This window comes from Coregonus clupeaformis, chromosome 27, assembly GCF_020615455.1.
Source record: "Coregonus clupeaformis isolate EN_2021a chromosome 27, ASM2061545v1, whole genome shotgun sequence".
NCBI lineage: Eukaryota > Metazoa > Chordata > Actinopteri > Salmoniformes > Salmonidae > Coregonus > Coregonus clupeaformis.
This window is the reverse complement of record NC_059218.1, coordinates 44,285,284-44,298,502: the sequence shown is the minus strand read 5'-3', so window position 1 is coordinate 44,298,502 and position 13,219 is coordinate 44,285,284. Positions and strand designations below refer to the sequence as shown.

Sequence of the window (13,219 nt, the reverse complement as noted above, 5' to 3'; positions counted from 1 at the left end):
GCGACTATGATTCGAAAAAGCCACAAAAAAAAGGTTAAGTCGTTTCTTATGCTGGGCATCATTCACAAGTGATAATATATAATTCACAACTGATAGGCTAATATTGTCACCCATCAGACTATTCTTGATTTAATCTTGTCTTTACATATACTAAATAATATATGTGTGAAATTTGTTTTGATTTAGAATGGACCTGTATCATGCACCTGTCTCGAAAACAGGGGCAGAGGGAAAAAATAAATGTAATCTATGCACTTAAATAGCAAATGGAGGACAGGTTCATTTTCTGGAGCTAACGCTGCAGATAGCACTACTGGGTGATCTGAAAAGTCATAGTCAATCGATCAATAACATAATAATACTATTAGCAAAAATGTTTATTTTCAATTCACAATCTGTGGAAACAATGAGAATAGAAAGGTTCAGAACTTTTGTAAGACATCACAGTACAGTTGAAAAATATATGGCAAATAGAAATCCTATATGGATGGTGTTAAGAGATAGATAGGAGGTGTTGAATGGAATTGAAGGATGGGACTAATAACAACTAACAACAACTAATAACAAGATAACTAATAATGTAGGCACGCTGTGTCCATAATAAGTGTATGGGTTGTAGGTTGGGAGCTTTTGTGAAGGAGCACAGTTAGAAAGATATGGCATATAGAAGCAAACCGGATGGACATCATGAAAATGATCGGAGAGGTTGAGAGTAGAAGAAGTTCAGGAGAAAGAACAAACCAAATGTAATTACTGTAAAATTGACTGTGTCCATAAAAATTTGATAATGGGTATGGGCTGGAAGTAGAGGCCTAGGCGTTGTTGTTCACTAGTTTACTCCAAGTGGGGAAAGGGTGGCGGGGTTGGAAAGTAATAAAGGGGAATATATATATATATTTTTTAAAGGATATGTATGTATGTATGTGTGTGTGTGTATATATATATATGGATGTATGTATGTATGTATGTATGTATGTATGTATGTATGTATGTATGTATGTATATATATATATATATATATATATATATATATAAAACATGGGGGATTGGAAGTGATGCAGACAATTACATTGATGGAAGTTACAATCTATCTGCAATATTAAGCTGATCTACCCCCCCCCCCCCAAAAAAAAATAAAAAATAAAAATAAAGTATGAGGTTTGCAAGTAAATCACTATGAAAATACAGGCTATTTGGAAACTGTGGCCACCGGAGCTGGAACTATCATTCTATAGTTTTCTGAGCGTCTATTTAAAATATTTCCAGATGTTATTACATGAAGACAACCATAGCAACATATAGCAGGGAGTTCCAGATGCGTTATATAGATCGCTGAAAATGACTGGCCAACATTATTTTATTAGTCATCTCAGGGATCCTACTTGAAAGCGTCACAGAGAAGCAATTTCCGGTTTTGCTCATGACTAAACAGTCAGTAGACATTAAATCATAAAATTACATTAAAACTGTGTAGGCCATAACTAAATATTTAATAATAACAACCGAAATGTTAAAAGTGGCGGAGTTGCCCTTTAGCCCTTACCTTAACCAGTCTGAATGAATGCCTAAACTTTCGTAAGTTGCTAAATGACTGAATCGTGCTACATACATTCTTGCTGTTCTATAAATACATTTCACTGGAAGTATTCGGTGCATTACAGTGACCAGATATTGTAATATAAATAAATTATAAAACTATATTTCTAGGTAGCTGAGCTCTACCCCTTTCCTCACAGTTATTGTAACCTCTTGCCTCCCCTCTCTCCTCTCTCCTCCCCTCTCCCTTCTCCGCCCCTCTCCCTCCCTCCCCCTCCCCTCCCTCCCTCCCTCCCTCCTCCCTCCCTCCCTCCCCTCTCCCCTCTCTCCTCTCCCTTCTCCCCTCTCCCCTCTCCCTTCTCCGCCCCTCCCCTCTCTCCTCTCCTCCCCCTCCTCTCCCCCTCTCCCCTCTCCCCTCTCCCCTCTCCCTTCTCTGCCCCTCCCTCTCTCCCTCTCCTCCTCTCCTTCTCCCTCTCTCCCCTCTCCCCCTCTCCCTTCTCCCCCCCTCCCTCTCTCCTCTCCTCTCCTCTCCTCTCCTCTCCTCTCCTCTCCTCTCCTCTCCTCTCCTCTCCCTCCCTCTCCCTCTCCTCTCCCTCTCCCCTCTCCCCTCTCCCTCCTCTCCCTCTCCCTCTCCTCTCCTCTCCTCTCCTCTCCTCTCCTCTCCTCCTCTCCCTCCCTCTCTCCCTCTCCCCCTCTCCCTCTCCTCTCTCCCTCTCCTCCCTTCTCCGCCCCTCCCTCTCCCCTCTCCTCTTCCCTCTCCTCCCTTCTCCCCTCTCCTCCTCCTCTCCTCTTCCCCTCTCCCTTCCCGCCCCACCCTTCTCCCCTCTCTTCTCCCCTCTCCTCCCTTCTCCCCTCTCCTCTCCTCTACCTTCTCCGCCCCTACCCTCTCCCCTCCCCTCCTCTCCAGGTGTATGAGCATGCTGATGGCAGTAAGAGTCTGAAGTTGGGGGACTTTGGTCTGGCCACCGTAGTAGATGGGCCCCTCTACACAGTCTGTGGAACACCCACATATGTAGCACCAGAGATCATCGCAGAGACAGGGTACGTACAGTATGTACAGTTGAAGTCGGAAGTTTACATACACTTAGGTTGGAGTCATTAAAACTTGTTTTTCAACCACTCCACAAATGTCTTGTTAACAAACTATAGTTTTGGCAAGTCGGTTAGGACATCTACTTTATGCATGACACAAGTAATTTTTCCAACAATTGTTTACAGACAGATTATTTCACTTATTATTCACTGTATCACAATTCCAGTGGGTCAGAAGTTTACATACACTAAGTTGACTGTGCCTTGAAACAGCTTGGAAAATTCCAGAAAAGGGTGTCTTTAGAAGCTTCTGATAGGCTAATTGACATCATTTGAGTCAATTGGAGGTGTACCTGTGTATGGCCTACCTTCAAACTCAGTGCGTCTTTGCTTGGCATCATGGGAAAATCAAAAGAAATCAGCCAAGACCTCAGAAAAAAATGGTAGACCTCCACAAGTCTGGTTCATCCTTGGGAGCAATTTCAAAAACACCTGAAGGTACCACGTTCATCTGTACAAACAATAGTACGCAAGTATTAACACCATGGGACCACGCAGCCGTCATACCGCTCAGGAAGGAGACGCGTTCTGTCTCCTAGGGATGAACGTACTTTGGTGCGAAAAGTGCAAATCAATCCCAGAACAACAGAAAAGGACCTTGTGAAGATGCTGGAGGAAACAGGTACAAAAGTATCTATCTCCACAGTAAAACGGGTCCTATATTGACAAGGAAGAAGCCACTGCTCCAAAACCGCCATAAAAAAGCCAGACTACGGTTTACATTTACATTTTAGTCATTTAGCAGACGCTCTTATCCAGAGCGACTTACAGTTAGTGTCACGGGTGCTGAAGGTGGGTGTGGTGCAGGAATCAAGCGCAGGACGCAGAAAATAAGTCCAAAAGACTTTAGTGAAATATACACGTAGTACACGAGCTCAACAAGCCCGGAGGCAAAATAAAGGCGCACACAGGCGTCGAACAAAAGGCGCACTAACATGTGCGAAAAACCTCTCCAAACAACGGAGGGAAACACGTAGCTCAGAACACCAAACAGAAGAGCAATCACACACAACACCTGACACACACAACGAGAACTAAATAGGACACTAATGAGGACTAACTAGACACAGGTGTACAACATCAAGACAAAACCAAACGAACATGAAACATAGATCGGGGGCAGCTAGTACTCCGGGGACGACAACCGCCGAAACCTGCCTGAACAAGGAGGAGGAGCAGCCTCGGCCGAAACCGTGACAGTTAGTGAGTGCATACATTTTCATACTGGCCCCCCGTGGGAAACGAACCCACAACCCTGGCGTTGCAAGCGCCATGCTCTACCAACTGAGCTACATGTTTACAAGTGCACATGGGGACAAAGATCGTACTTTCTGGAGTTGTGAAAAACTGAGTTTAAATGTATTTGGCTAAGGTGTATGTAAACTTCTGACTTCAACTGAATGTGTTTGTATACAGTGTGTCTCCTTATCCTCCCTCTCTCTCTCCCTCTTTCCTTAAGTTGTTCCTCTCTCTCTCACTCTTTCCTTATGTTTTTCCTCTCTCTCTCTCTCTCTCTCTCTCTCTCTCTCTCTCTCTCTCTCTCTCTCTCTCTCTCTCTCTCTCTCTCTCTCTCTCTCTCTCTCTCTCTCTCTCTCTCAATTCAAAGGGCTTTAATGGCATGGGAAACATATGTTATATTCTCAATAGCAAGGCTATGCTCACTGAGTCTGTACCTAGTCTCCCTCCCTCTCTCTGACCTGTGTGTTCTCGCGCTCTGTGTTCTAGGTATGGCGTTAAGGTCGATATCTGGGCAGCAGGAGTTATCACCTACGTCTTGTTGTGTGGCTTCCCTCCCTTCCGAGGGTAAGAACCACTGTCATGGCGCCTTACATACACAAACATACACTTTCGTGTTGAATACGCAATTCAGCTCTGATCTAACATGTGTACTGACATAAAACTAAGCTAGATCTTCTACATCCTTTAATTATTTGCTATGTTTATTATTTTCTTAAAACGGCATTGTTGGTTAAGGGCTTGTGAGTAAGCATTTCACTGTAATGTCTACACCTTTTGTATTCGGCGCATGTGGCAAATAAAATTTGATTTGATTTGAATCAATGTCTGGAGCGTTAGTGGTGCCATACCCCCTCTTGTGGTTGGAAGGGGTATCACTGAATCTCTGAGACCAGACAAAGCAATCTTTAAGCTCGAGATACCTTCAAATGTAACAGATTTTTTGGTCCTAAATTAAGATTAGTATCACGACCACAGCATACATACAGAACCTAGTCCACATAACGGTTTAGCTTTATAGATATATTTGTATGTGTGTGTATATGTATATATATATATAGGAGCAGTGATGACCAGGAGGTGTTGTTTGACCAGATCCTGATGGGTCAGCTGGAGTTCCCTCTCCCCTACTGGGACAATGTGTCAGAGACTGCCAAGGTGACACACACAGACATAACACACACACACACACGCACACACACACACACACACACACATATATTGAGAGTGTAACCCTTATATGTTGTGTTGTGTGTAGGAGCTGATCAGGTCCATGCTGGAGGTGGAGGTGGATCAGAGATACACATCTGTACAGGTGCTGGAGCACCCCTGGGTCAATGTGAGTAGTAGTCCTCTCCTCCTATAACCCTGGGTCAATGTGAGTAGTAGTCCTCTCCTCCCATAACCCTGGGTCAATGTGAGTAGTAGTCCTCTCCTCCTATAACCCTGGGTCAATGTGAGTAGTAGTCCTCTCCTCCTACAACCCTGGGTCAATGTGAGTAGTAGTCCTCTCCTCCTATAACCCTGGGTCAATGTGAGTAGTAGTCCTCTCCTCCTATAACCCTGGGTCAATGTGAGTAGTAGTCCCCTCCTATAACCCTGGGTCAATGTGAGTAATACCCCTCTCCTCCTATAACCCTGGGTCAATGTGAGTAGTAGTCCCCTCCTATAACCCTGGGTCAATGTGAGTAGTAGTCCTCTCCTCCTATAACCCTGGGTCAATGTGAGTAATACTCCCCTCCTCCTATAACGCTGGGTCAATGTGAGTAGTAGTCCTCTCCTCCTATAACCCTGGGTCAATGTAGTAGTAGTCCTCTCCTCCTATAACCCTGGGTCAATGTGAGTAATACCCCTCTCCTCCTATAACCCTGGGTCAATGTGAGTAGTAGTCCTCTCCTCCTATAACCCTGGGTCAATGTGAGTAGTAGTCCTCTCCTCCTATAACCCTGGGTCAATGTGAGTAATACCCTCTCCTCCTATAACCCTGGGTCAATGTGAGTAGTAGTCCTCTCCTCCTATAACCCTGGGTCAATGTGAGTAGTAGTCCCCTCCTATAACCCCTGGGTCAATGTGAGTAATACCCCTCTCCTCCTATAACCCTGGGTCAATGTGAGTAGTAGTCCCCTCCTATAACCCTGGGTCAATGTGAGTAGTAGTCCTCTCCTCCTATAACCCTGGGTCAATGTGAGTAATACTCCCCTCCTCCTATAACGCTGGGTCAATGTGAGTAGTAGTCCTCTCCTCCTATAACCCTGGGTCAATGTGAGTAGTAGTCCTCTCCTCCTATAACCCTGGGTCAATGTGAGTAATACCCCTCTCCTCCTATAACCCTGGGTCAATGTGAGTAGTAGTCCTCTCCTCCTATAACCCTGGGTCAATGTGAGTAGTAGTCCTCTCCTCTCCTATAACCCTGGGTCAATGTGAGTAATACCCTCTCCTCCTATAACCCTGGGTCAATGTGAGTAGTAGTCCTCTCCTCCTATAACCCTGGGTCAATGTGAGTAGTAGTCCCCTCCTCCTATAACCCTGGGTCAATGTGAGTAGTAGTCCTCTCCTCCTATAACCCTGGGTCAATGTGAGTAGTAGTCCCCTCCTATAACCCTGGGTCAATGTGAGTAATACCCCTCTCCTCCTATAACCCTGGGTCAATGTGAGTAGTAGTCCCCTCCTATAACCCTGGGTCAATGTGAGTAGTAGTCCTCTCCTCCTATAACCCTGGGTCAATGTGAGTAATACTCCTCTCCTCCTATAACCCTGGGTCAATGTGAGTAGTAGTCCTCTCCTCCTATAACCCTGGGTCAATGTGAGTAATACCCCTCTCCTCCTATAACCCTGGGTCAATGTGAGTAGTAGTCCTCTCCTCCTATAACCCTGGGTCAATGTGAGTAGTAGTCCTCTCCTCCTATAACCCTATAACCCTGGGTCAATGTGAGTAGTAGTCCTCTCCTCCTATAACCCTGGGTCAATGTGAGTAGTAGTCCTCTCCTCCTATAACCCTGGGTCAATGTGAGTAATACTCCTCTCCTCCTATAACCCTGGGTCAATGTGAGTAGTACTCCTCTCCTCCTATAACCCTGGGTCAATGTGAGTAGTAGTCCTCTCCTCCTATAACCCTGGGTCAATGTGAGTAGTAGTCCCCTCCTCCTATAACCCTGGGTCAATGTGAATAATACTCCTCTCCTCCTATAACCCTGGGTCAATGTGAGTAGTAGTCCTCTCCTCCTATAACCCTGGGTCAATGTGAGTAGTAGTCCTCTCCTCCTATAACCATGGGTCAATGTGAGTAGTAGTCCCCTCCTCCTATAACCCTGGGTCAATGTGAGTAGTAGTCCTCTCCTCCTATAACCCTGGGTCAATGTGAGTAGTAGTCCTCTCCTCCTATAACCCTGGGTCAATGTGAGTAGTAGTCCCCTCCTATAACCCTGGGTCAATGTGAGTAGTAGTCCTCTCCTCCTATAACCCTGGGTCAATGTGAATAATACTCCTCTCCTCCTATAACCCTGGGTCAATGTGAGTAGTAGTCCTCTCCTCCTATAACCCTGGGTCAATGTGAGTAGTAGTCCTCTCCTCCTATAACCCTGGGTCAATGTGAGTAGTAGTCCTCTCCTCCTATAACCCTGGGTCAATGTGAGTAATACCCCTCTCCTCCTATAACCCTGGGTCAATGTGAGTAGTAGTCCTCTCCTCCTATAACCCTGGGTCAATGTGAATAATACTCCTCTCCTCCTATAACCCTGGGTCAATGTGAGTAGTAGTCCTCTCCTCCTATAACCCTGGGTCAATGTGAGTAGTAGTCCCCTCCTCCTATAACCCTGGGTCAATGTGAATAATACCCCTCTCCTCCTATAAGCCTGGGTCAATGTGAGTAGTAGTCCTCTCCTCCTATAACCCTGGGTCAATGTGAATAATACCCCTCTCCTCCTATAACCCTGGGTCAATGTGAGTAGTAGTCCTCTCCTCCTATAACCCTGGGTCAATGTGAATAATACCCCTCTCCTCCTATAACCCTGGGTCAATGTGAGTAGTAGTCCTTTCCTCCTATAACCCTGGGTCAATGTGAGTAGTAGTCCCCTCCTATAACCCTGGGTCAATGTGAGTAGTAGTCCTCTCCTCCTATAACCCTGGGTCAATGTGAATAATACCCATCTCCTCCTATAACCCTGGGTCAATGTGAGTAGTAGTCCTCTCCTCCTATAACCCTGGGTCAATGTGAGTAGTAGTCCCCTCCTATAACCCTGGGTCAATGTGAGTAGTAGTCCTCTCCTCCTATAACCCTGGGTCAATGTGAATAATACTCCTCTCCTCCTATAACCCTGGGTCAATGTGAGTAAGTAGTCCTCTCCTCCTATAACCCTGGGTCAATGTGAGTAGTAGTCCTCTCCTCCTATAACCCTGGGTCAATGTGAGTAGTAGTCCTCTCCTCCTATAACCCTGGGTCAATGTGAGTAATACCCCTCTCCTCCTATAACCCTGGGTCAATGTGAGTAGTAGTCCTCTCCTCCTATAACCCTGGGTCAATGTGAATAATACTCCTTCCTCCTATAACCCTGGGTCAATGTGAGTAGTAGTCCTCTCCTCCTATAACCCTGGGTCAATGTGAGTAGTAGTCCTCTCCTCCTATAACCCTGGGTCAATGTGAGTAATACCCCTCTCCTCCTATAACCCTGGGTCAATGTGAGTAGTAGTCCTCTCCTCCTATAACCCTGGGTCAATGTGAGTAGTAGTCCTCTCCTCCTATAACCCTGGGTCAATGTGAGTAGTAGTCCTCTCCTCCTATAACCCTGGGTCAATGTGAGTAATACCCTCTCCTCCTATAACCCTGGGTCAATGTGAGTAGTAGTCCTCTCCTCCTATAACCCTGGGTCAATGTGAGTAGTAGTCCTCTCCTCCTATAACCCTGGGTCAATGTGAGTAGTAGTCCTCTCCTCCTATAACCCTGGGTCAATGTGAGTAGTAGTCCCCTCCTCCTATAACCCTGGGTCAATGTGAGTAGTAGTCCTCTCCTCCTATAACCCTGGGTCAATGTGAGTAGTAGTCCTCTCCTCCTATAACCCTGGGTCAATGTGAGTAATACTCCTCTCCTCCTATAACCCTGGGTCAATGTGAGTAGTAGTCCCCTCCTATAACCCTGGGTCAATGTGAGTAGTAGTCTTCTCCTCCTATAACCCTGGGTCAATGTGAGTAGTAGTCCTCTCCTCCTATAACCCTGGGTCAATGTGAGTAATACTCCTCTCCTCCTATAACCCTGGGTCAATGTGAGTAGTAGTCCCCTCCTATAACCCTGGGTCAATGTGAGTAGTAGTCCTCTCCTCCTATAACCCTGGGTCAATGTGAGTAATACTCCTCTCCTCCTATAACCCTGGGTCAATGTGAGTAGTAGTCCCCTCCTATAACCCTGGGTCAATGTGAGTAGTAGTCCTCTCCTCCTATAACCCTGGGTCAATGTGAGTAGTAGACCTCTCCTCCTATAACCCTGGGTCAATGTGAGTAGTAGTCCTCTCCTCCTATAACCCTGGATCAATGTGAGTAGTAGTCCTCTCCTCCTATAACCCTGGGTCAATGTGAGTAGTAGTCCTCTCCTCCTATAACCCTGGGTCAATGTGAGTAATACTCCTCTCCTCCTATACCCTTACACACTATAGCAGTGTTTCACCATCCCGGTCCTGGGGACCCCAAGAAGTGCACATTTTGGATTTTGCCGTATTAATAACATAGTACCAAACAGGCTAACATTCCTCCTTGTACTCAGTGTCATTCGAAAACTCCAAGCTCCTGGAGCAGTCTATACTCTTATCTATGCATCATCTACAGAGCAGTAGACCTACACCGACTCTTATCATACTGGCTTCTACATCATAGATTTATGTCAATGGTATTTTTCTGTGAAAATAGGATATAGCTTGAAGTGGAATCTCCTGCTAAACCGGCCCTTCACTTTTCATCTCCTCTCATTCCTTCTGCCCTCTCCTCTCCTCTCCTCTCCTCTCCTCTCCTCTCCTCTCCTCTCCTCTCCTCTCCTCTCCTCTCCTCTCCTCTCCTCTCCTCTCCTCTCCTCTCCTCTCCTCTCCTCTCCTCTCCTCTCTCCTCTCTCCCCTCCTTCTCCTCTCCTCTCCCTTCCTCCTCCTCCTCCTTCCCTCTCCCCTCCTCCTCCTTCTCCTCTCCTCTCCTCTCCTCCTCCTCCTCCTCCACCTCCTCCTCTCTTCTCTTCCCTCTCTCTCTGCAGGATGATGGTGTGTCAGAGAACGAACAGGAGCTGTCAGTAGCAGGGAAGATAAAGAAACACTTCAACACCGGCCCTAAAGCTAACGACACCACCGCCGGAGTGTCAGTCATCACGGTATGCCCTGTCCATGAACAGACTAATGCAGACATACAAAACTATTTCCAGTCTGTTTTTACAGGGCACTAGACTGTATTGGCTTTGTCTTTGGCTCTACGGCTGACTATACTGAGCTGTTGTATTGGTGTAGAAAGCTAACTGTACAGGTTTCCTACTGGTTTTATACCTGCTTTCCCTGGTACTGGTGTTTACCGGTCATTGTGGTTGATGCTACTGGTCTTTGTTGAATCATGCGTGGTTAAAACAGGTTTATCTGATTATACAGGCTTTCACTGGTTACGCTGGTTGATGTTGAACACTGATGTTACTGGTTTCCTCTAGTTTTCACCTAGTTTTGTCTCCAGTAAGATGTACTGGTTGTAAGCTGGTTTCCCTGCCTGTACTGGTTTCCACAAGTTTGGAAGGTTACTGGTTTCTTTAAAAGTCCTGCTGGTTTTAAAGGTGTTACTAGTTTCTCTATAAGTCCTTCTGGTTTGAAAGGTTACTGGTTTCTCTGTAAGTCCTTCTGGTTTTAAAGGTAACTGGTTTCTCTATAAGTCCTACTGGTTTTAAAGGTGTTACTGGTTTCTCTATAAGTCCTACTGGTTTTAAAGGTGTTACTGGTTTCTCTATAAGTCCTACTGGTTTTAAAGGTGTTACTAGTTTCTCTTTAAGTCCTACTGGTTTTAATTGTTACTGGTTTCTCTATAAGTCCTTCTGGTTTGAAAGGTTACTGGTTTCTCTGTAAGTCCTACTGGTTTTAAAGGTGTATCTCGTTTCTCTGTAAGTCCTACTGGTTTTAAATGTTACTGGTTTCTCTATAAGTCCTTCTGGTTTTAAAGGTTACTGGTTTCTCTGTAAGTCCTACTGGTTTTAAAGGTGCTATTGGTTTCTCTGTCCAGTTGGACCACAGCTTCTCCATGCAACGCTCTGGGTCGTTGGACTTCCACCAGCACCCGGCCATGTACTGGATAAGGTACAACCTGTTGTCACGACAATCCCCCCTGCCTCTGCTTCCTGTGTCCCCACATACAGTGTGCTGATTGGCTGCTTGCTTCTGTGTTCTATGTCAGCCCCATCCATGTCCTGCCCCCTGCTCTCTCTCATAGGCTCGCTCTGTATCTGCTGTGACATCACTTCCTCCTCTGGTCCCGCCCCTGCTTGACTGTGCAGTCTGTGGTTGTTTCTCTTCCTGTCTAAGGAAAGTGTGTGTTGTTTGTTTACACACACACCTGGGTTTAGAGTGTGTGTTGTGAGTTTGGGGAGTCGGGTGTGTGTAGGGTTTAGAGTGTGTGTTGTGAGTTTGGGGGGTCGGGTGTGTGTAGGGTTTAGAGTGTGTGTTGTGAGTTTGGGGAGTCGGGTGTGTGTAGGGTTTAGAGTGTGTGTTGTGAGTTTGGGGGGTCGGGTGTGTGTAGGGTTTAGAGTGTGTGTTGTGAGTTTGGGGAGTCGGGTGTGTGTAGGGTTTAGAGTGTGTGTTGTGAGTTTGGGGAGTCGGTGTGTGTAGGGTTTAGAGTGTGTGTTGTGAGTTTGGGGAGTCGGGTGTGTGTGGCTCAGCGTGTTTGCATCTGATCTTCCCTTTGTGACCCTGTTACTAACATTTGTCTGTAGAAAGTGTAGCGCTCTCAAACTGTTAACTCTCAACAAACTGTAGGCTACAGTGAACAATGATTTGATCAACCCAAGGATATCTGTTTGTTGAGGTGTTAACAGTGTGAGAGAGCTCCTTGTTCTACTAGTACGCCTACCTGTCTTTGCGAATGCTCCAGCAGCTATCCTTGAAACTTGGGTGTGAGTTTGCACACGTCTGTCACCATCAGCGTGTGAACTGTGCCGTTTGGTGCTTCTGTTCTCCTCTTCTCTCATCTGGCATTCCTGTCCTCCCTCTCTCTTTCCTCTCCTCCCCTCCCCTCCTCTCCTCTACCCATGCTCCTTCACTAACCCACAATCCTTAGCATGAGCAGCATCTCTGATTGGTTCTCCTGTGTCTCCTCCCCCTCAGGCCACCGCTCTTGATAAGGAGGGGCAGGTTCTCAGACGAAGATGCAACCAGGATGTGAGCTCACACCCGTTGCCGTTGACGACGACAACAAAAACAAAAACAACGATGGACAAACCGACCAGCTGCCTCCCCAGCCCGACCCTCGCCCCCCTCTCTCTGACCTTTATCCTCGGCTCAGTCCCTAACCCTGACCCCTCCCCCAGCCACACCCCGGCGTCAGACGATGATATCTCTCTCAGCTCAGCTGGGACTGTTCATTCTCCTAACTCCCCCTTTTAGAGGTAGGGAGAGGGGAGAGGGGAGAGGGGTGATATGTTCTCCTAACTCCCCCTTTTAGAGGTAGGGAGAGGGGTGATATGTTCTCCTAACTCCCCTTTTTAGAGGTAGGGAGAGGGGTGATATGTTCTCCTAACTCCCCCTTTTAGAGGTAGGGAGAGGGGTGATATGTTCTCCTAACTCCCCCTTTTAGAGGTAGGGAGAGGGGTGAATGTTCTCCTAACTCCCCTTTTTAGAGGTAGGGAGAGGGGTGATATGTTCTCCTAACTCCCCCTTTTAGAGGTAGGGAGAGGGGTGATATGTTCTCCTAACTCCCCCTTTTAAAAGTAGGAAAGGGGGGAGGATGGGAGAGAGCGGGGAGGAAGGGGAGGAAGAGGGGTTGTCCTCTTCTTTTAGAAGTAGGGTGGGGGAGGAGCAGAGGAGAAGGGAGGAAGGAAGGACAGGGTTGGTCTCTCTTAGCTCAGCTGGGACTGTTCGTTCTCCTAACTCCCCCTTTTAGAGGTAGCGAGGGGGGAGGAGAGGAGAGGAGATGGGGGGGAAAGGGGCAGGAGGAAAGTCCACTCCCCTATCTCCCCCTTCTAGAACAGGGGAGGGGAGAGATAAATGTACTGGAAACAGTGGAGGGGAGAGATAGAGCGACTGGGAACAGGGGAGGGGAGAGATAGAGGGACAGGGAACAGGGGAGGGGAGAGATAGAGGGACAGGGAACAGGGGAGGGGAGAGATAGAGGGACAGGGAACAGGGGAGGGGAGAGATAGAGG

The 13,219-nt window shown here is 46.9% G+C and overlaps 1 protein-coding gene across 5 annotated transcripts in view; it reads left to right on the top strand.

The window, feature by feature from the left end:
• dclk1a (doublecortin-like kinase 1a) overlaps window positions 1-12,811 on the top strand; it is a 186,072-nt gene extending 173,261 nt beyond the window's left edge. For 3 of the 5 annotated variants that reach the window (XM_045208229.1, XM_045208232.1, XM_045208233.1), the window contains 6 exons: window positions 2,444-2,577; window positions 4,354-4,431; window positions 4,926-5,022; window positions 5,123-5,203; window positions 10,088-10,201; window positions 12,183-12,811. In XM_045208229.1, coding sequence (XP_045064164.1) covers window positions 2,444-2,577; window positions 4,354-4,431; window positions 4,926-5,022; window positions 5,123-5,203; window positions 10,088-10,201; window positions 12,183-12,461 — 783 coding nt within the window. In that variant the 3' untranslated portion in view covers window positions 12,462-12,811. Of the gene's footprint in view, window positions 1-2,443; window positions 2,578-4,353; window positions 4,432-4,925; window positions 5,023-5,122; window positions 5,204-10,087; window positions 10,202-11,085; window positions 11,160-12,182 lie in introns of all 5 variants that reach the window. The other 2 variants (XM_045208230.1, XM_041851477.2) reach the window with 2 other exon arrangements.
• Window positions 12,812-13,219: the final 408 nt, after the last annotated feature.